The sequence below is a fragment of the Ostrea edulis genome, chromosome 9 (assembly GCF_947568905.1).
Source record: "Ostrea edulis chromosome 9, xbOstEdul1.1, whole genome shotgun sequence".
Lineage (NCBI taxonomy): Eukaryota > Metazoa > Mollusca > Bivalvia > Ostreida > Ostreidae > Ostrea > Ostrea edulis.
In genome coordinates, this window is record NC_079172.1 from 50,016,621 (window position 1) to 50,037,944 (window position 21,324).

General features: G+C 36.9%; 1 protein-coding gene across 1 annotated transcript; it reads left to right on the forward strand.

Annotated features, from left to right (window-relative positions):
- The first annotated feature begins 1,300 nt into the window (after positions 1-1,300).
- LOC125660094 (nuclear receptor subfamily 5 group A member 2-like) lies at positions 1,301-4,370 on the forward strand. Its single transcript, XM_048891934.1, has 4 exons — positions 1,301-1,563; positions 1,836-2,007; positions 2,818-2,947; positions 4,279-4,370. Exons 1-4 carry the CDS (start codon positions 1,301-1,303, stop codon positions 4,368-4,370), a joined length of 657 nt encoding a protein of 218 aa, XP_048747891.1.
- The last annotated feature ends 16,954 nt before the right edge of the window (positions 4,371-21,324 follow it).

A 21,324-nucleotide genomic window follows, 5' to 3' on the forward strand; every position in this document is an offset into this window, starting at 1 on the left:
TATCTGGTTTTCTTAGGGTGTGCCCAATTCATCCCCATCTTCTGCGCTGGATCTCGTCTTCAGTTGGTAGTTGATTGGTAGACTGTCACACGTACGAGTTGCGGATGGTGTCAGGCCAACGGATCTGCAGGATTCTTCTCAGGTAGCTGCTGATCAAAGTCTGCACTTTTCTGGTGGTGGTCGTTGTTGTCCTTCATGTCTTCGTGCGAGTCGACACCACCTTGATTTTCAGGTCATGTGATCAAAGGTCAAACTGGATTTAGTCTTCTATATTTTAAGAATCATTTGCTTGATTGACACCAAACTTGGTACACTGGTTCTGCATAAGGAGATGACCCTTATTGATTTTAGGTCACATGGTCGAGCCACTCTTGACAAAGGAAGATATTGTTTGCTCAATATTTTGAATCAAAAGAAAAGTACTCACGATTTCCATTGGATTTCAGCCTCTTCTCTTACACTGCAACGTTTACATGAAATTTCTTGACTGTTATCAATTTCATACAGGCAATTCGAGCCACGTTGAGTATTCAGCATTGCACGATATTTTTCATTAATTTTAGCTAGATATAGGGCTCAAGGCGAGTTTGGCCTTTCGATAGGGGATGCTTACTCCTCCTAGGCACCCAATCCCACCTCTGGTATGTCTAGCGGTCCGTGTTTGTCCAACTCTTAATTTTGTATTCCTTACAGGAGTTATGATATTGATCACTGTTCGTTGTCTTTACTTTTCCTTTCAATAAAAAAAACAAGAAACAAAAACGACACACACCAATTTACGGTAATGTTTATTTTCTCGCTAAAGAGGATATATGTAATCGTGTTTTAGCGAGATCTCACTATAGGGAAAATGTTCCCAGCCTGTTTAATGTGCCAACACCTGTCGCGATACGGGTTTTTAAGGTTATACCCGAATGACCCGTGATTCTCACTTCTAAATGTCGAACTTTGGCGAGGAGGAATCACTGCCTATACATGTTTTTTCTTTGTGGATTTCGTATTTAAACATCATTATCATGTAATGTTGTTGTGTTACGTGCTTGGTAATTAGACTTAACTTTTGCAGAACATTGGATACCCCGTTCCATATGGAGATCAAGACCCAGACGTCGATTCTTTTGGTCTGCCAACATTTAACCTTGAAAGAGAAAGAACAAACTCTGGAATGTGCGAGCAGGGAAATGCACATTTCATGAATTTCCATCCGAAGATCGAAGACATATCATACGAGGAATCCTATCGGATGTTATCTAACACTTGTCGACAGTCATTCAACGGAATCTCTGGTCACACTTCAGACATGTTACCCACAACCTGGAAAAACCCAATGGTGGAACATGTAGAATACTTAGACCTCGACAAAATAGCAAATAACATCCAGCATTACGAAAGTAATCGCAACGCTATCGACCCCATGTACAATCGAATTGATGGCCGGTCGCAATACAACACACAGGGCCATGATGTTGGACTCCATGATGGATATGATGCTGTCATCAGTAATCAGCGATCCATGACGTCATTTGGAATGAAATACACATTTGCCAGACGACCAGTAGAAACGTAAGAATACAGCTGCTCATTCATTGCCTTGATCGGTAAATCACTTACTACAGTCAGATATCCATTACAATTTTCCATCGATTAAAATGATAATAGAAAATACACATAATTCATATTTTAGTTATACAGTATATGAAATGAATCCGAATATCTTCATCAATGAAACGTGTTAAAAATATCGCAACACACATATCGAAACGAATATTTATAAAGAGCTTTACACAACGCTTCCTTTCTTATCATTTCTAAGATTATAAATCATGTGTTTGCAGTGAAGGGTACGGGACAAACGCTCAGTTTACGGCGCTACCCCGTAAAGTCGGTATGCATGATGATGGCGGCTTTGAACAGTGCGAAAGCCTGCTATGTGCAGTGTGTGGGGACCAAGCCAAATGTCAGCATTATGGTGTCAGGACTTGTGAAGGCTGTAAAGGATTTTTCAAGGTACATAGGATGATAGATACTCTCACAAATAAGCACAAACAAACGGGCGCTAGCTTTTCATTTCGAATTGATCAGAGAGATGGGTTTTGTCAAGGAATATGTAGGAAGTTTGAAGAAAAACCCTTCTCCTCAAAGACGTCTAACTGCAATTTATTAAATTAATATGCAGGTATCTTCTCGTCATGTTGTTTCAAATTTTATTAAACTACAATTTCCTGGGCTTCCTTTAGGATATGGATTTTTGGGGATTTACAATTTTATTCTTAAATTTCAAGAGACGCAAGTTTACAAAATTGAAATGATGGATTCCTATTGTATTATAGATTTAAGTTTGTTTACAGCATGGCCTACATGGACTGGATGGGCCAAAATGAGATTTTTAAGATTTGCATAGGAATAATTACATAATGGAAAAATCTTTTTAAAATCTTTTCAGGATACACAATTATGAAAATTAAGTATCGTTATTGCAGTATAGATTGATTTGGGGTTGTATCAAGCTAGATTATACAATAATGAAGGCGCAAAAGTTATTTTCATTAGACCACTTGCTATGGTATCATACTGTGATATTTGTGCACGCAAGTCTTAGGGATCCCCCTCTAACTTCGTTTTTTATTTAGCTGTATGGTTGCATACATGTGCACATTTCAATAACCTTGTACAATAAGCGGTCATTGTCCTATATACTAAATAACTCTTTTGACTAAATTAAATTGGTTCATTGAAATATACCAAAACAAACTGATGCCAATGACTGAAAGTACAGAACATTTTTTCTGCCACTTGATATCACTCCTTGATTTTTAGAGGACTGTTCAGAAGAATGCCAACTATGTCTGTGTTGGCGATAAGAAATGCATGATTGACAAGAGCAAAAGAAACCGATGTCAGAGCTGTCGATTTCAGAAATGCTTGTCCGTGGGGATGACCAAAGAGGGTGAGTGTTTCTGCTCCGATTCATGATCACTAACTGAAGTCTTGGGGGTATAATTCATAATTTTGCCTCCCAAATTTTACTGCCCAATTCCAACGAAATCCAGCAGAATCCATCGGTCAATACGGTGTTGTATGATTAAAGGTCCACCTTCAAGTTCATTTTATTCGCTGTTAGTTATCTTCACTTTGTCATATAGAACGCACGTGAAGTATAGTTCCTAATTGTTTTTCTAGAATAATGTCAGTTTGACTTAAGTGAAACCAGCAACTTTTAATATAACAATATTTTCTAATTAGGTACAAAGATTAATAACAAAGCCTCGATCTTTCAATTGGCGACAGAACGTCATATTCATTTTGAATTCTGACGAGGAATATGCCAGATGATAGACTAAATATAGAGAGGGGAACTTGACACTGTCAGAATGATAGACTAAATATAGAGAGGAGGAACTTGACACTGTCAGAATGATAGACTAAATATAGAGAGGAGGAACTTGACACTGTCAGAATGATAGACTATTTATAGAGAGGAGGAACTTGACACTGTCAGAATGATAGACTAAATATAGAAAGGAGGAACTTGACTCTGTCAGAATGATAGACTAAATATAGAGAGGGACCGAGATGGTGACAAGAAAACTTAAATTCAAAGCTTCGAACTTATATAGAGTTCAAATGTTATCTCTGAAGTAAACATGATCAAAGAATTATCCCCAAGGTTTAGAATTTCTTGCTGGTAAACACAGAAATATACCCACTCATCTTAGAATATGTACACACTATGAAACAGGTGATGGGGTGCATTTTCTGCTGTGTTGTGATACGTTTCATAGTGAAGGACAGGAAATATTATCTTGACCCTACCTCTGGTATATCCAGGGGTTCGTGTTTGCCCAACTCTCTATTTTGTATTGCTTGTAGGAGTTATGAGATTGATCACTGTTCGTTATCTTCACCTTTCATACTGAAGAATGAACTAACAGTTGTAATGAAATATATGGTTGGTGAAGAATGAAAACCCCAAGATTCTATGATCTGTTTCCAAATTCATATATCATGTATAAACTTCATTCATGCTAAATTAATATCATATTCATAAACGTTGATTTAATGTTAATTTAAGGAGGAAATGTCTGTGTAGAGATTTGTAGAACGGATATCCAAACAATACGATTACGTTCGCTGATTCCAGGAGGTACAAATACTCGTATCAGTAAAACATACGAAATGTTACGCCTCGCACGTCAGATCACAATTCAAACACGTCTCGTCAGACAGTCATTCTTAATGTCTTTTAAATTCATAATTGTGTAAATGTTCTTATTTCAGTTGTGAGAAGCGGTCTTTTAAAGGGTCGCCGAGGAAGATTGCCATCCAAGTCCAAACGTTCCTTCTACTGTTTTTCTTCATTGCCGAACTAAAAGATATCCGGGAGGTCACTCAGGCTAGAAATAGCCATAGTAGTGGTATTGATTTTGATGAAGTCACACACATATATACATACACGAACACACACACGCACACACACTCACACATACATACACACACAATAATCTCCTCCATGTCAATTGTCCATGTGACTGGGACTTGACTACGATTCATCTGACATGATTGTCCGATTTATTTGACATGATTGTCCGATTCATTTGACATTATCACTCGGTTCATTTGACATTGTCATCCGATTAATTTGACATTATTGTCCGATTTATTTGACATTGTTGTCCGATTTATTTGACATTGACATTATTACCCGATTCATTTGACATTATTGCTCAATTTATTTGACATTGTTTTCCGATTTATTTGACATTGTTGTCCGATTTATTTGACATTGTTGTCCGATTTATTTGACATTGACATTATCACCCGATTCATTTGAAATTATTGCTCAATTTATTTGACGTTGTTGTCCGATTTATTTGACATTGTTGTCCGATTTATTATGACATTATCATCCGAATCATTTGACATTATTGTCCGATTTATGTGACATTGTTGTCCTATTCACTTGACAGACGGTATAACCTTTACCTTCTTATTTATAAGGGATCATAATTATAATATCTGCAGGTATTAAACATTGATATCTGTTCGCTCTTCAAAATATCCGATTATAATGTTCTATTGAAACAAAAAGATTTAGACACCATGTGACTAGGTGTAAGGTTAATTGTGAACGATAAAGGTAATTGTGTATGTTGAAGACGCTAGATATATAAGCAAATGATGGAAGCATATAAAGGTCGGTACGATCATTGTTCAGAATCCCGGAAAGGGTTGTTTCTAACACAGAAAGATAACTCGAGGCTGAGGATACGAATTTTAGGCGACAAGAAAGACACCTTCATTTTCAAATGACCGTTGACATGATATCAAAAATCAAAGAAAATGCAAAATACGAAACAATTCAAGTTCCAAGACGTGGTCTAAGTGATGTGTAATAACTTATCAAATTGCATTTTCCTATACTTTTATTAATTTATCTATTTTTGTTAAGCATAAACTGTTGACGTAAGATTATTCAAGTTGAATATTACGCAAACGACTTGATTTGGGTGTGAAGGAGGGGCGGTAATGGACATCCATTACAGTGTAATACTCGCAGAATCCTAGTTCATCATGCATGTTGCATTGTAAATTTGATGTCTAGTAATCATCAAATGCAGTTAGAGATGATAATTTTGAATAAGGTAGCGTGGAAATCGACTCAACAATATCATTATTTCTAATTTTACAAGGAAGATAAACTAGAAATTAAATGCGAATATTTAGTAAAATAGTTCCATTGAATTTGCAGCTAAGGCATCTTCCATAAGAGACAATTTCTATTGATATTCTCCCTCGGGGCTTTGCTTTTATTCGGATTCGGGAGATATATATATATATATATATATATATATATATTATACATGGTCAAGTAGAGAGAAAGAGATGGGGAGAGAGAGCAAGGAGAGAGAGAGAGAGAGAGAGAGAGAGAGAGAGAGAGAGCAAGGAGAGAGAGAGAGAGAGAGAGAGAGAGAGAGAGAGAGAGAGCAAGGAGAGGGAGAGTCGCCACTAATGAATAATTGATTTACAGTGCTTTCAACAATCTCATTTACATTCCATGGTCGTCACAATGATCTTATTTGCATTCCAGTATACAGTTTGTCGTTAGGATGAACGTCGTCTCACATGTTTCATACCGATTGTTAGGTCATTCCTTTACATGGTGATTTTTATGACGGATTACTTCGTTTACCTGATCAAGATATAGAGCTCACGGCGGGTGTGACCGGTCAACAGGGGATACTTGCTCCCTCTAGGCACATGATGCCACATCTAGTATATCCAAGGGTCGGTGCTATACGTTGTCAATTTCAAAGCTTCATGGTGCAATCATTGAATGAGCGAGCGTGTATTTACGTTCCTCCCCTTTTCCTCTGTATTCATTTTTTGGCGATACGGAATTGGATTTTAACAGTATGAATTATTGCATGTTTAATATGTTTATAAAATGATTTCAATATATCAGTCATCATTTCATAACATTACACAAAAGGAACGTTTGAACTAGTCAGTAGCATTGTTATCTGTGATGTCTGTTTGTGGGGGGAATCAGGACAGACGTATTGATATTTTGTGTAATGATATGACAATGTTTTATATTTGCTAATCCCCCCATTGTTTGTGAACCTCTATTTTCGTCATTTGTTTCCTGTAATAAAGGCCATACATGTATTTTGTTCTCACATTGTTTTTCTGTGTTTTTAAGTAAAAACAAGTTTTGATGAGTTGTTTTCTTGTAAAGTGAAAATATAAGAGATGGAATCGTAAACCGTTCCATCCCATTCATATTCATCGGAGAGAGGAGCGTGAAAGATCAGTATAGTCCGTGTGTGGAGCTGATTGGATGGTATTTGTGGAGGATCTTCTGAGTTGTTTTTCTGGTTTTTTGTGCTATTTAAGAAAGATTCGCGCCAAATCCAGACTAAACCGAAAACACTCCTACCCGGACAGTGAAATAAGTAATTAAAGTAGTACAAAGTCATTCTTTAGAAACCTTAATTTCACAACAGAGTTTCTTTTTGTTCAAGCTTACGGTAAGAGATTGAATCTATTTGTCCTCGAACACACAACCCAGATTCTTTTCACATTACCAACTGTAATATATAGGAGAGGAGAAAATCTATGAATGGACCGGGAATCGAACTCGGGACCCTGCATTACTAGTCAGGTACTTTAACCACTGAGCTACCCAGGCCCATATGCACGATCCGTATAGCCCCATCTACAGTATGTTAAATTCTAGACTACTGGAATACATCACTGTGTGTATGAATCCGATGAATAGTCTTGAATATAGAAAACACCGAACATCATTTTTATTTCATGAATAAATAGATATAAAGTAATAAATGAAATTAATTGAACCCAAAACAAACGCAGCACAAATTGGCAATTCTAATGTTAATTACATTTTTATGTTTATACACTTGGTTTATTTCTAGAGATTATACAACTCGAAGGCCATTATACATATATCGACAGATCTTTTTACAATCTTCAGGAGAACGGCAGAAGAAATGTGGCTCAGATGAGCGTTGTTGCCCATAGACGCAACTAGGTTTTGCACTCTGTAAACAAAAATGACCTACCACATATTGTATTGTAAGCTTTAGTAGTCAGTTCCGATGTGCTAAGTTTTTCATTGAATCATATAATAAATTCATGAATTCTCCGGGCAGCATAAATATTGTACTTCTCGGGTAGCTAATATACAGTTATTGACTGGGTTCGAGGACGACAGCTGTTTTGTTTGACCCGAGGACGGATCTGTTCCCGAAGCCGTAGGATGAGGGCAACAGATCCGTTCGAGTGTCAAACAAAACAGCTGTTGTCCGAGGACACAGTCTATAACTGTTTTGTTATACACCTTCATTTTTTAAAAGGTTGTTTTACGAGATGCACATGTTTTCTCGACTTCGAACTTTTAACAAGACAGTTGCGTACGTTTATCAACTATAGTTTAAAAGAAAACATACCCAATATCCGAATTCATAATCAACCATCACATTTTTCATATTCCTGCTTAGCGTTTCATCTAATAAATTCTGTATTTCATCATCAGTTAAATCACTGAAGCTCGTCATTACGTAAATAAAGCAGCAGGCCGAGAATCACGTGACTTGCGTAGCCAATAGAAATAAGGCAGACTACTGCCCGGTCAACAGTTCATAAACTGTTGACCGGTCAATAGACCACAAGTGTGAGAGTTGATTTAACAGTTAAATTGTTGGTTCTAAATCGCAATAGTTTTATATAGGAAAAAAATGAAGGTGTATTATAAACCATGGCATTGACCAAGAAAATGTAAACATTTGTAAAATGTTCATACATTTACAAATATTTCGAAGCATTAAAAACTAGTCACGTAGCACCAATAAAACCAATGTGACTTATGCAAAATCTTGTCGCAAATACATGTATATAAAATTATACATGAGATTAAAATATTGTATTACCACAGCAACTTAGGAAAATGTTGATTGTGGTAAACGAATAAAAGCTCTATTTTGGTGACATTCAAGACATATCCCAACAATTCTGATAAACTGCCTCCTGGAAACAAAATCTGAATTTATATTTTCATTGAAAGTTTTGTTAATGAAAACTATCGCTTTCTAATTTGTTAGCGACAAACATGTAGATATATTTAATGATGAGCATGAGCTCAAAAGGATTCTTTAACCGACTATAAACATATTTGCACATCTAACTTTGTAACAAATGCTTAAACTAATGAGTACTTACCCATATTTTTAGATATGGTCAAGTTTGTGGCCTGTTTCATGCAGCATAGTCTCATATTTTGCCATTTGTGCTCCATTATCATCGTGTTTATGTTTTGGTATCCATAATTGTGTGATTTCCTAGTCTTATAAGATAAATGTTATCTGAATTCCAACAAGTTTGACATTTACATTTGTCATATCTCCATTTTGTTTAGCATTTGTAATAAATGTTAATTTCAACACAATCTGACTTAGTGCTCATTCAGTAAAAGTCTGTAAACAATGTTGTGGAGTAGATAGCTTACCGGTATTATATCAACAATTTTTCCGGAATTTGACGTGTTGATCTTTTGGGTTTGATATTGTAATTCAACACCAATTTCTTCGTTCACTTTCACTATCTTTGTTTTGCGTATGCACGTCAGTAACATAAATCCACCTCCTCGCCAAACATCCACGTTTTGTTATCGGTATGATTTCACTAATGTTATACCAATACTTTTTATTTCTAGTCTTTTGTTTTTATACATTTTGATGATGCATTGGTCTGTTTTATGCAGAACTGCCCGATCCTTTAGCCATCTGTGCTCCATTATCATCTTGTTTATGTTTTCGTATCCATAATTGTGTGATTTGCTAGTCTATATAAGATAAATGTTACTTGAATTCCAACAAATGTGACATTTATACTTTGCATACTGTTTGGCATTTGTACCAAATGCTAATTTTAACACAATCTGACTTAGTGCTTATTTAGTAAGACTTGGCAAAAACAAAGCAGAGTATAAACTAATGGAGATGTTTAGGGAGGAAAACATAAGGTAGTAGATTTATGGAGATGTTTAGGGAGGAAAACATAAGGTAGTAAATTTATGGAGATGTTTAGGGAGGAAAACATAAGGTAGTAGATTTATGGAGATGTTTAGGGAGGAAAACATGAGTTTGTAAACTCATGGATTACGTATGTATATTTAATTGCTGTTATAAAATTTAGAAATTCATTTCAAAATTAAGGATTATCTCCCTCATGCATAGCTCTTATCCTTGGACGAATTTGGCTTCACTTTTTTGGCACGCTGTTTTTGGCTATATTTAGCTCTAAAACTTCATAGTTATTTCGGATTTCAAAGATTTCGGTTGAGCATCACGGAAGAGACATTATTAGTCGAAATGCGCATCTGGTGCATCAAAATTGGTACCGTATAAGTTTTACATTATGACCCCTGGGTCGAGGCCTCTGCTGGTGGACTGTTAGTCCCCGAGGGTCTCTACAGCCCAGTAGCTAAGTACTTCGTTACTAGCTTGAAAATACGGATGTATATTTAATTGCTGTTATAAAATTTAGAAATTCATTTCCAAATTAAGGATTATCTCCCTCATGCATAGCTCTTATCCTTGGACGAATTTGGCTCCACTTTTTTGGCACGCTATTTTTGGCTATATTTAGCTCTAAAACTTCATAGTTATTTCGGATTTCAAACCTTTCGGTTGAGCATCACTGAAGAGACATTATTTGTCGATATGCGCATCTGGTGCATCAAAATTGTACCGTATAAGTTTTACATGGAGATGTTTAGGGAGGAAAACATAAGGTAGTAAACTCATAGAGATGTTTAGGGAGGAAAACATAAAGTAGTAGACTCATGGAGATGTTTAGGGAGGAAAACATGAAGTAGATATATAGAGGATGGTATAAACATTTATAAATCTATTTATATGTTTAATTTAGTAACAAATACTTAAAATAACATAATATGTGCTTAAGATAAACACAGGTGACTTTGATATACATTCAACATATGGCACAGTACAATTGCTAAAATATAAGAAAGAACACTGGAAAAGTAGACACTGACAAGACACACGTCACTGATCAACTGCATCTGGAGGGAAAAGGAAACAAAAAACAGAAAAAATAAATTGACACAAGCAAAACAAAACAGGAATGCACACGGGCATTTTGGAATAAGTCAGCAAAGAATGGAACTTCAAAACATTCCTGCGGCATTTTCATCTCAGCACCTGGTCGATATGTTTGATGCAAACTGCCTATGCCTAAATGATTGATTTTTCATGTTTTATTTTGTAGAGAGTTCCACAACTTTGCCGCCTATCTGAACAAACTCTTCTTATACCTTGTTGTTCTAGGTCTTAGTGTGGCTACACTGTTTAGGATATCTAAAATCATGAATCATCTTTAGAAATCACAAAGTCGTGTAAAAACATGGAACATTTATTAATTATTATTTTTAAGGTTTCCGGGGCAATACTCCCCATTCGTTCGGTTTCTTTATTTTTCTAGTAATCTCTCATAGTTTTCCTAATTGAAACGTAGTGCCCATTCTTGAATGCTGTCGATGTGTTGGTTCAAGCTGCAATGGCTCAGTTGATCGCCGTAAGACACTTTGGATACACCATTTAGTCATTGTGGAGACGTTTTCACCCCATCTGGCATCACGTGGAATCTACCACACACAGGGCATCCTCGTGTGACGTCATATACAATGTGATATTTTCCCCCCCGCATATACTTTCTTATAAATACACGGCGAATTATGCATAGAATACCCACAGTGGATATGCTCTTCCTATTCTTTATCCTATAAAAATGACAACATTCATTCAACGTCATTTCAGTTTCCAAAACCAACCAAATTTTTAAAGCTTGAGCTTTTGAAATGTTACATTTAATTAAGAAATAAGATAATATTTTTGAGTGTTATCATGATATGATATGAAATTGGTCACGTGATGAAATCCTATAATATTGATATTCTATGTTTTACATTTATATTTCTATTTTGATTTGTGTTCTTACTTTGCTTCTATGTTTACATAGCAGATGACCGAAATAAAGATTGTGCAAGACAAGATATAGTTCGTTAAATCTTTATTGAATAAATAATTAGGAGCAATATCGAAAAGAATATGAATATTTGATTTAGAAGGCTTAAAAAAGACCTTTCATGAAGGTGTAAAATAAAAGTAATTTAGAGCGTAAACTTAAATGAATGGAAAACGACAAGAGCTGAGTAAACTACATCCATGATGTGATTTGGTCGCGGTCAGAGATAGAGAAACCGTGGTGTTGGCCTACTTGAAGTTGAAAACACTATTGTTGAATACAGATTTCGACAGGAATTCAGAAGGTCTGAGAGAATTGACGGAGGTTACATGGATCAAGTCAACGTTAATCTCTTGGTCAGGTTTTTGGAAGAGAACAGCGGCATGTTCATCGTTAGGACTCGTGGTTGTAGTCATGTAGAACAGATTTAGATGAAGTGCAGCAGGTACGTTGCTTTTTTACCTCCAGGGTGTGTAAGAGAAAATAAATATGAACTGACAGAGAGTTTTTGCTCACTTGAGAGCTTTCTGTTGTAGGATTTTCATGAAAACTCGCAGCGGTGTCCTGAAATACGAGTATACATAATTTTTTAGCCTCAAAATCAGCCTCGCTCATGCCGAGTAATGGCCGTGATGGATGTTGCCTGGAAACAACAGGTTATCATCATCCTAAAGTCCTGTAGATCTAACTCTGTCTCCATTTCTTCGCTTCCAATATCAAAGTCATCGTATGAATTCGCCATGTTGCAGATTTAGGGCTAGTTCTAGTAGTTGCAGACAGTATTTAAAATGCAACAACTGAATGATTTGTTTCAATGTTTCTGTTTTATCAATAGATAAAATTCTTGTCTGTTTATAAAATAAATATAAAAATATTCTGGTGCGCTTTTTAAAATTTCGTTTGTTATGATGTTATTGCAGTGGTAGATCAAGGATTACTGAAAGCAGGGGGTATGTGAAATTAAGTAGAGCATCATCCAAAATACTCAGTCATTTTGGGTACAAATCTGGACTTTTACTGCACTATTTCTATTTGTGGCAAAAATGGGGAAAGTCCTCTAAATCCCCTACTACATTGCATAAGTAAGAAGCTAGGTGAAAGTACATGTACCTGACCTTTGAAGCAGTGATTGTATCCATACGCAACAAAAGACTGATCACGTGACCAACTTCATGTTATACGAAACTGAATGTCAATTTTATTAGTATTGTCATATAAAGAAATCCATTGGCAAATAAAAGGTGAAGATAACTAACAGTGATCAATTTCATAACTTCTACAAGTTATACGAAATATAGAGTTGGGCAAACACAGACCCCTGGACACACCAGAGGTGGGATCAAGTGCCTAGGAGGAGTAAGCATCCCCTGTCGACCGGTCATATCCGCCGTGAGCCCTATCTCTTCATCATGTAAGTGGAGTTATCAGTAGTCAAAATCAGTGTGTCAAGAACGGTCTTACAATCGGCATGAAACAAGTCAGACAACAGACCCAATGAGAAGTCGTATTGACAAACTAGATTGTTATAACGACCAAACAATTTGCGAAATCCTGAATTTAAACGAGACTGTTGAAACCCCTACACCATCAACATGTTTGTCAGTAGTCTGCTTCGATATAAAAACTGTTCATACGCAGAACAAGTTCTTGCGTATCGAATCAGTTGAGAGATATAATAGCATATGCAGGAGATAATGGAATATTGCTACATGAATACGGAAAGTTGGCGAGGGAGAAGCTGAAATCATCCCGTTTATCATAAAGTTAAATTGTTAGTTTGCCGTTAGTATCTACTTTCAATAAAATATCTAAGTATGAAGGAGAAATGGACGACTCTGTGGTGCCTTTTTATGTCGAGTTTACAGGGATATATCAAATCGACATATGAATGAAAAATATTATTATTAATAGATAAAACATCGTCGATATATCTAAATGTCACATTGAAGGCCAGAACAAGATATTTTGTTCTTCTCACGTGGAGATTTGTGAATAATTTCTGCTTCATAAGAATATAAAAACAGGTCAGCTAACAAGGAAGCACAATTCGTGTCAATGGAAATTCCAACAGACTGCTGGAAGACCTGATCAACAAAGATATTGTCAATGAGGAACTCCAGCATATTTTTTATTTCAACTTCAGAGTACTTGTGCGTGAAATCAGAGTGGTGTTTAACAAAGTAATTTTTTGGATGACTGATCACTAGATATGAATATTTGCGTTTTCCATTCTCGAAAGCAATTGTCTTTGGTGTCAAAAAGTCTAGTCTTTAATTTATCGTGAGGAATGGTCTTGTTGAAAAGTCATACGTTCTGATGTTCGATCATTTGAAAAAAACTTTGCGATTTAAAGTTTACTGATCGAAAGATCATTAGATTTTTTAGAATCCACATTTGATTTACACCACTTCTGGCATATGTAATCGCACAGTACGTTTGAAGTGTCTCCTTCACTGCTTTTGATATTTTCTTGCGGAATAAAGATCGGAACTTGGTAGAACACTTACTGGATCCATCAATAAGGGTTTTTATGAAGTTAAGGAATCCAGTATAGGTACGGTATCTTATATTCATGCAACCCATTGAATGGGATAGTAAATGTGTCTAAACCTGAAGCATGATTTTGAAGAATTTCATATTTTGAAAGGGCAGTTCAAGTACGATTACCAAAAGTCGAATTAATGCCAAGTTCGTTTAAAATACAGCTGTAATAATGAGCCTTACAAACAAAGACAATGTTGTTACAAGCTTTGTCAGCTGGAACCAATACATATTCCTTATGTTATCTATCTAATTATCACTTCTGGTTTACTGAACACAGAAGGATAGAAAGTAAAATATGAATATTTCATTTAGAATCAACGTCCTGTTGTTTGTTACGCAGTTGCCACACACTTCCATCTGCATGATTAGGATCTAATCAATCTGCATAATGACCGTCAAAGTTATCAAAGTTTTTCACGCAATCCCCACTCTTTACGTCATCAAATCAATTATTCTAGTTAACAGTGCCCACATGCTGAAACTGCCATTCGGACGACTGAAAGTTCGTTGAAATGTTGGTGGGTTGTATACATTGTAATGTATAAGTCCCACTCGAGAATTTTCCCCTCGTATGGAGACGTCACCATTGTCTGTGAAGGACTGCAAAAATTAGGCCTATGCTCGGGGCGTACGGCCCCTGAGTAGGGAGGTAACTTTATCGTGTTATGGGGCCTCCGTTTTAGAGGTCTCATCCGACCTATTCCAGAAATACACATTATTACATTACTTCCGATAATATTTTCACGTATCACTGAACTTTCCTCGATGTTCCTACTTACTATCGCATGATAACTTTATATCATACAATAACTGAAGGTGTGGTTTAACATGAGTGGCTCGAACAGACTTCTCAGTGCCCTTCACTGAAATTCCATCGTTCAAATAACAGCGTGTCACTTTATCGAGGACACAAATTTTACTCATTGATCTATAAAAAAGTGAGTTTGGATGCCCACACTATGTCATTCTTTCAATATGATTGATCACTGACAACAACGGTAAAACCTGTTTCAGTGAATTTTATGGGAAGCCTTGCCCAGAAATTTACACGCTCGATCAAGCTAGCTGTTAGTGAAACGATCGTATCTCGGATAATAGCAGAGAATGTGAAGCCTCCGTACACTTTAAAAATGCAACTGGACAAACATTAACAATATGGTGAGATTGTTGGGAAAATGTGACCGAAGACACCGTCCTGGAGGTCACCGCCTAAACTGGAATTGGTATATCTGCAGATGACATCAACTTACACGGAGTTGGCCACCTCAGAACAACAGGATGTCGCCTAATCTACAACATCGCGAAGAAACCGAAAACGTTGGAATGTTCCACCACCTGCCTTCGAAGTGAATATAACGTTTTATTTTTTCCAAAAAACAAAATGGAAATTCTTAAATTGAAAAGATTGCATGTTTATCATAATTTTTGTTAATCTCTCACTTCTAATCATAATAGTGCTTCTATTTATAATATATATATATATATATATATATATATATATATATATATATATATACAGTGTTTATATAATGAAGTGATAGTGACCGTTTGGGTCAGGACATACTTTTCCTAAAATGCATCAATTGACTAAGTTTGTTGGTTGTTATGATCAGGACACGATTTGAATATGTATGGTCAAAACATTCCAAAATTAGGCCACATTGACTTATATTTGACTCACAGGAAAGGACGGGAAAGCCCATAGGAAGGTTCGTGTGGGCTTTCCCGCCCTTCCTTGTGAGCAAAACGAAAGTCACTGTGACATAATATTGGAATTTTATTACAGCAAATATAATTTTTTTTTAAAAGGATGAGGATAATGTTAAAACATAAAGTCAAAAGTTTATATATGCAAATTGACATTGTAATGAAATTGATGACGTAGTTAATGAAAACGGACAGTTGGTTACAAATCGGAAATTCCTTTTCCGACGAAAATGAAAGAGTCAACACAAACTAAGAAACCGATAGTTGCTCTCTTTTTCAAGTTGTAAATTAAATCAGCATGGCATGGAAATGTTTTCATTTACGATCTTTGATTGATCGCGATAATTTGTGCTAAACAACAGTAAAAATAATTACTGTATTCACCCTAACATTTAGAAACGTTTTAGATTAGGTTTTAATAAAAATATGTTTCTAGTTTTGTGAATTTGTGAGGGGGTTGCCATGTGTAATCTGCATTTTTTATGCATCCCATCCACTTCTTTTCTTAGGCTTCGTCGAATTAGCTTATCGGATCAAAAAATGTTCCATGTAATGTAAACGTTTCATATTTTTTATTTCTTCTCAAGAACCAATGGACCAATTTCAACCAGATTTGACAAAAGGGATTTAAGTATGTTAAAATGAAGGACCATGGAAGGGAGGGATAATCTAGTAGAAATAAGGTGCTTGTTTGGTCACAGTATCTTAGAGTACATGTATACGGTGCTCGCTTCGCAAACAGGAAGTGCCGAGTTCAATTCTCACTGCCGGCGCCGTGTCAAACCCAACGAATGTAGTAACTGTTCCTAAGCTAAGCGCCCTGAATTTAAAGAAGAGATCACAGGATATGACCAAACAGAGGTTCCGTGTAACGGTAGGCTTTAGAACAGGGCCTCATTGACTTTGTTGCGACAAAGAACCCTTCTGGTTGTGGCCATGAGTTCCTTCTGCAGGTCAAACATTATGGCACTGATCAGTGACGTCCCTGTCCATATATAAGAGAACGCACGCACATACGCATAGACCAACAGAAAACAAACATAACGGTACACAAAAACACCTGTCAGATATATTGTGATTGGTGTATGGACATTGTGATTTATTACCTAATCTACTATATCAATTTCTATTACACGTTTTTGTTTTCAAACTTTAATAAGCAAATAAATGTACACACAATGAGCAGGGAATGAAACAGTTTATCGAGTGCCTTACTATTACCCAATCGCGTGACTTACTATTACCCGATCACGTGACTAACTGTTCCCCCCCGGCTAGATGAGAAACTAAATTGCCCGATGAGAGCTTATCCCAGGCAAATCTAATGTTATAGCTGATGTCATATCTCGTAAAGGATGTCCTGCGGGTAGCAACACCACACGCAGACGTACACCCTAGCTCCATCCCAGTCCAGTTCCAGACCATGCTTTCAGAAGTCTTCCCCATAAATTGTTAGATGCATCATTAGCAACCAATACAAAATCATCATACCAAGTAGGCATTAAGGCATTTGAAACACAACCTACAACAGACCTGGCTGCCACCTGATGTGCATGTTAGCAGATGCATTGCCTATGTATCACTTACTGGCTACAAATCCACAAATGTTGCAGCCATAAGTTTTTATTCTAAGATATTTCATAGTGTTCACCCTACGGACCACTTTCTCTTCGGAAGCTGCTACAGTGTATGCAAAGAACACATAATCATAAGGATAAACGATTGCAAATAACTCTACACCTCTTAAACAGGATTATTTCAACATTACAAGTTGCATATATGAAACCCAAGTTATATACAGGTGCTCTTACACTTGTGTTTCATGCGTTTTTGCGAATAGGTGAATTCACACTGTCCAAGGCCAACACTGATCAAAGCATATTACAGTTCCATGACATTTTGTTATATCAGACAACTCATAATCACACGTTCTAAAACAGACCAATTGGGCATTGGAACAACACTTTAGATTCTGACATCTGAAGACGTAACATGTCCCTTTACAGCCATGCAGAACTACATGGAGATACACTCTTCCAAAACAGGCCCTATATTTACTCATTTGGGGGACAACCTCTGACTCGCTATCAATTTATTGCAGTATCATATGATGTAACCAAGTGCCTTGATATTTTGGGGATTGACAATACTAATTACAACTCTCACTCATTTCGAATAGGGGCAGCAACTACCCTTGCTATTCTGGTGTTCAAAGTGATGTCATTCAAGCATCAGGGCGATGGAGTTAACACTGTTTCATACATATATTCATTAAATACCTGATGCCATTATTGCGTGTGTCTGCATGTGATATTGTAAGTATCTACCTAGCTAACACAGATCAAGCATTTTTAGATATATCCTGAGTATGGATCGTTGGATCCTCCATTGTCAAGAGAGCAGCCACGTTTACTGCGGTTTCAAGGCTCGGGGGGGGGGGGGGGGGGGGTGGCTGATGAAATGTGAAGATAACGAACAGTGATCAATCTCATAACTCCTATAAGCAATACAAAATAGAGAGTTGGGCAAACACGGGCCCCTGGATATACCAGAGGTGGGATCAGGTGCCTAGGAGGAGGAGTAAGCATCCCCTGTCGCCGTGAGCCCCACATCTTGATCAGGTAAACGGAGTTATCCGTAGTCAAAATCAGTGTACCAAGAACGGCCTAGCAATTGGTATGAAACACGTCAGGTAGCATTTGACCCAATGATACGTTCTATTGGCAAACTAAATCGTTATAACGACCATAGAATTTGCAAAATGCTGACTTTAAACGAGACTGTTGAAACTCCTGCCCCTGAAAACCCTGATCTCAACCTTCAAAATATTTCCATTTGGTGGCAGCGATATAGCGGCATGAAAAGATATTGTTCCAAACGTTTTGTCAGTGTTACGTTTAGAGGATCCTCCTCAATGTTTCATAATTCACTGCGGAGCAACCAATGTTGGCCAGACAAGTACAGAGCGTTTGCTGCAGAATCGTATTACCACAAGTTGTCAGAAGTTTGTTCCATGTAACAACACTCAGTAGTGTGGTCTTCCTCCTTGTCTAGATTCTCATGACGTTTTCTGTTAATGTTAGAGCCATGAATAGCATAAGTAGAGAAGGAATCAAATTCTAGTCAGTCATTACATAAAACACCCACAATTTAGCTCAAAATCACCACACCTGTTTGATCTTGATGGGGTACATTTGTCCCAGCTAGGTATTGACTTGCTTTTGAACAGCTTTCAAGGTGCAATTCAATATTTCATTGACTGTAATGGCATTGACTTTCCACCTTAATCCCATTACAACACTACAACTGGTTTGCGGTGACCATTGGAGTTGAGGGTCCTGCCGCCATCACCAATGTTGGGCATTCCATTGGTGGCGATTGCAATGCCATGTTTATGGCCCTTGCAAGTGGCGCTGTCGTCGCACCCCAACTCCAATGGAAGAGTGAAACTATTCTGGAATAATTTTACATTGACTTTGAACTATTTATTATCTATATTTCACTATACATGTATATTACACAGCCATACCAACCATGAACTTGTACTCTACAATGTACATGTATATAACTAATGTGCACCTCGTTTACGGCTATTACAATGTTTAAAATGTTGTTTTGTGATGCAACTTTTGATATGTTTGACATGTTGAGTTGGATGTCCAACTACATATATTATATATTTGTGCTTATTCATAATACAAATTTTATGTTTTTGTGATGATTTGATGTTTTCATGACGTTTGTGCATTTGTGCTTATCCATTCCACAATGAGCCTAATGATGGTTGTCATATCTAGTTTTGTTAATTGTTGTTTTGTGATGAGGCGGCCCATTTTGAGTTGATGGTCTCCAATCACATGTTTTCAAATTACACACGACTACACAAACAATCCTAACACTGAATGTTTTTAAAAAGGCAAACTTCCAGCATGTACCGAAGGAAACAAAGTGAAGAAAATTTAACTAACAATAACACACGGGTTACTAAATCCATAATGAACTAATCGTTTTCGTACTTAGTTCAGACTGTGTTGATGATGGATTTGCGGTACGGAAGCTCTACGTCCAATCGCAGCTCTATCATTCAGCTTGTAGGCTTGTTGTAATTTTTGCAGAAATATTGTGCATTTTATAAGAAAATCGATTTCATACTCACTGACACTGCGTTTCCTCTACTTAAGAGCCGAGCGCTAGGGACTGATTTACGACCCCCCCCCCCCCCATTTTGTTTTCCATTTTTAAGGATCAAAATTTACTGAAAGTTTCACAAAAAACAGTAGGGTGATACATTATGACAGAAGCTCATTATAGAGAATTCATTCATTCATTTTTTTTTTTTGTGGCACGGTATGTTATTGTTTACAAAGTTTAAAAGTTCTGATTATCAATCTAAGTTTACGATATACATGTATTTAAAGCAATCCCGTAGGGATCCGGGTCAGGATAGGTTATCAGTACCCTTTGCTTGTCGTAGGAGGCGACTTACTCATATGGAGACGTCACCATGGGCGGTGAAGGGCTGCAAATTCTAGACCTATGCTCGGCGCTTACGGCCTTTGAGCAGGGAGGGATCTTTATCGTACCAGTGCTCAGCTGTGACAAGGGGTCTCGGTTTTTGCGATCTGAAGCATGGCCGTCGGAACCGGGGGGGGGGGGGGGGGCGTACAAAAAATTCATATAGTAAAATTCACATATAGTCTAATGTATAATTATTTTTAAGCAGAAAGTTCATTTAATTCAATGACACTCAGAGTCAGTCAGTGTGACTGTCCTTTAGCTTAAATAAAAACAATGAAAAGCACTTAATGCCTTAACATTTCTTAGGGCATCATCCAAAAGGTCGTAATCATGAGGTAATGGTTCGGTTCTCGTTCCCAGCTCCGCATCTGGCGTCAAACCTATGATATGTAGTGACTGTTCCATTGCCAAGTGCCCGGCACTAGTGTCGTTTAAAGTCCTTAACCGGTATTTGTTGACGACTCATACGAGTGAAAAAATCTCGCAAGGGACGACTGATCAAAAGGTATCTAATATGTGTGACCTTGACTAACTTTCAAGGTCTAATAATTCATTAGATAGCTTGTTCATAGAAACTTCGTCTTGATACAAAAATGTCTATGCCCAACTGTCCTAATACCAGTTCAACGTTTTTATATATTTAAAATCTTTTTGTAAAGCTAATATGATGAACTGTTGACTTTTTTTTTATCATCACAGTTTTTATGGTAAAGGTAAACCCGACAATGTGTGAAGTACTATTTATCAGTGACGTAACACCCCCAATGTGACGTAGGTCATGACGTGTAACAACTTTTTCAAAGCTTGTAAAGTCTCAGGCTGTCAAGACCTGTTTCATTCTTGGTCCAGGAGTAGACACTATCGTATCGTGTAAGATCAACCTTCCGCACAGTTTTAACTTTGATTATACTTCACAATGTATGCCCAGACGGACGAAAGAAGGCATTTTTCGAAAAAGTGCACGAAGAAGCAAGGAATGCAGGAAAA

What these genes read in the sequence shown, in the direction of transcription:
- LOC125660094 (XM_048891934.1), top strand. Translation starts at nt 1,301, where the DNA reads ATGTTACCCACAACCTGGAAAAACCCAATGGTGGAACATGTAGAATAC. An exon ending in GCTGTAAAGGATTTTTCAAG is followed by an intron (nt 2,008 to 2,817) that starts GTACATAGGATG and finishes CTTGATTTTTAG; the next exon opens with AGGACTGTTCAGAAGAATGC. An exon ending in CGTGGGGATGACCAAAGAGG is followed by an intron (nt 2,948 to 4,278) that starts GTGAGTGTTTCT and finishes TTCTTATTTCAG; the next exon opens with TTGTGAGAAGCGGTCTTTTA.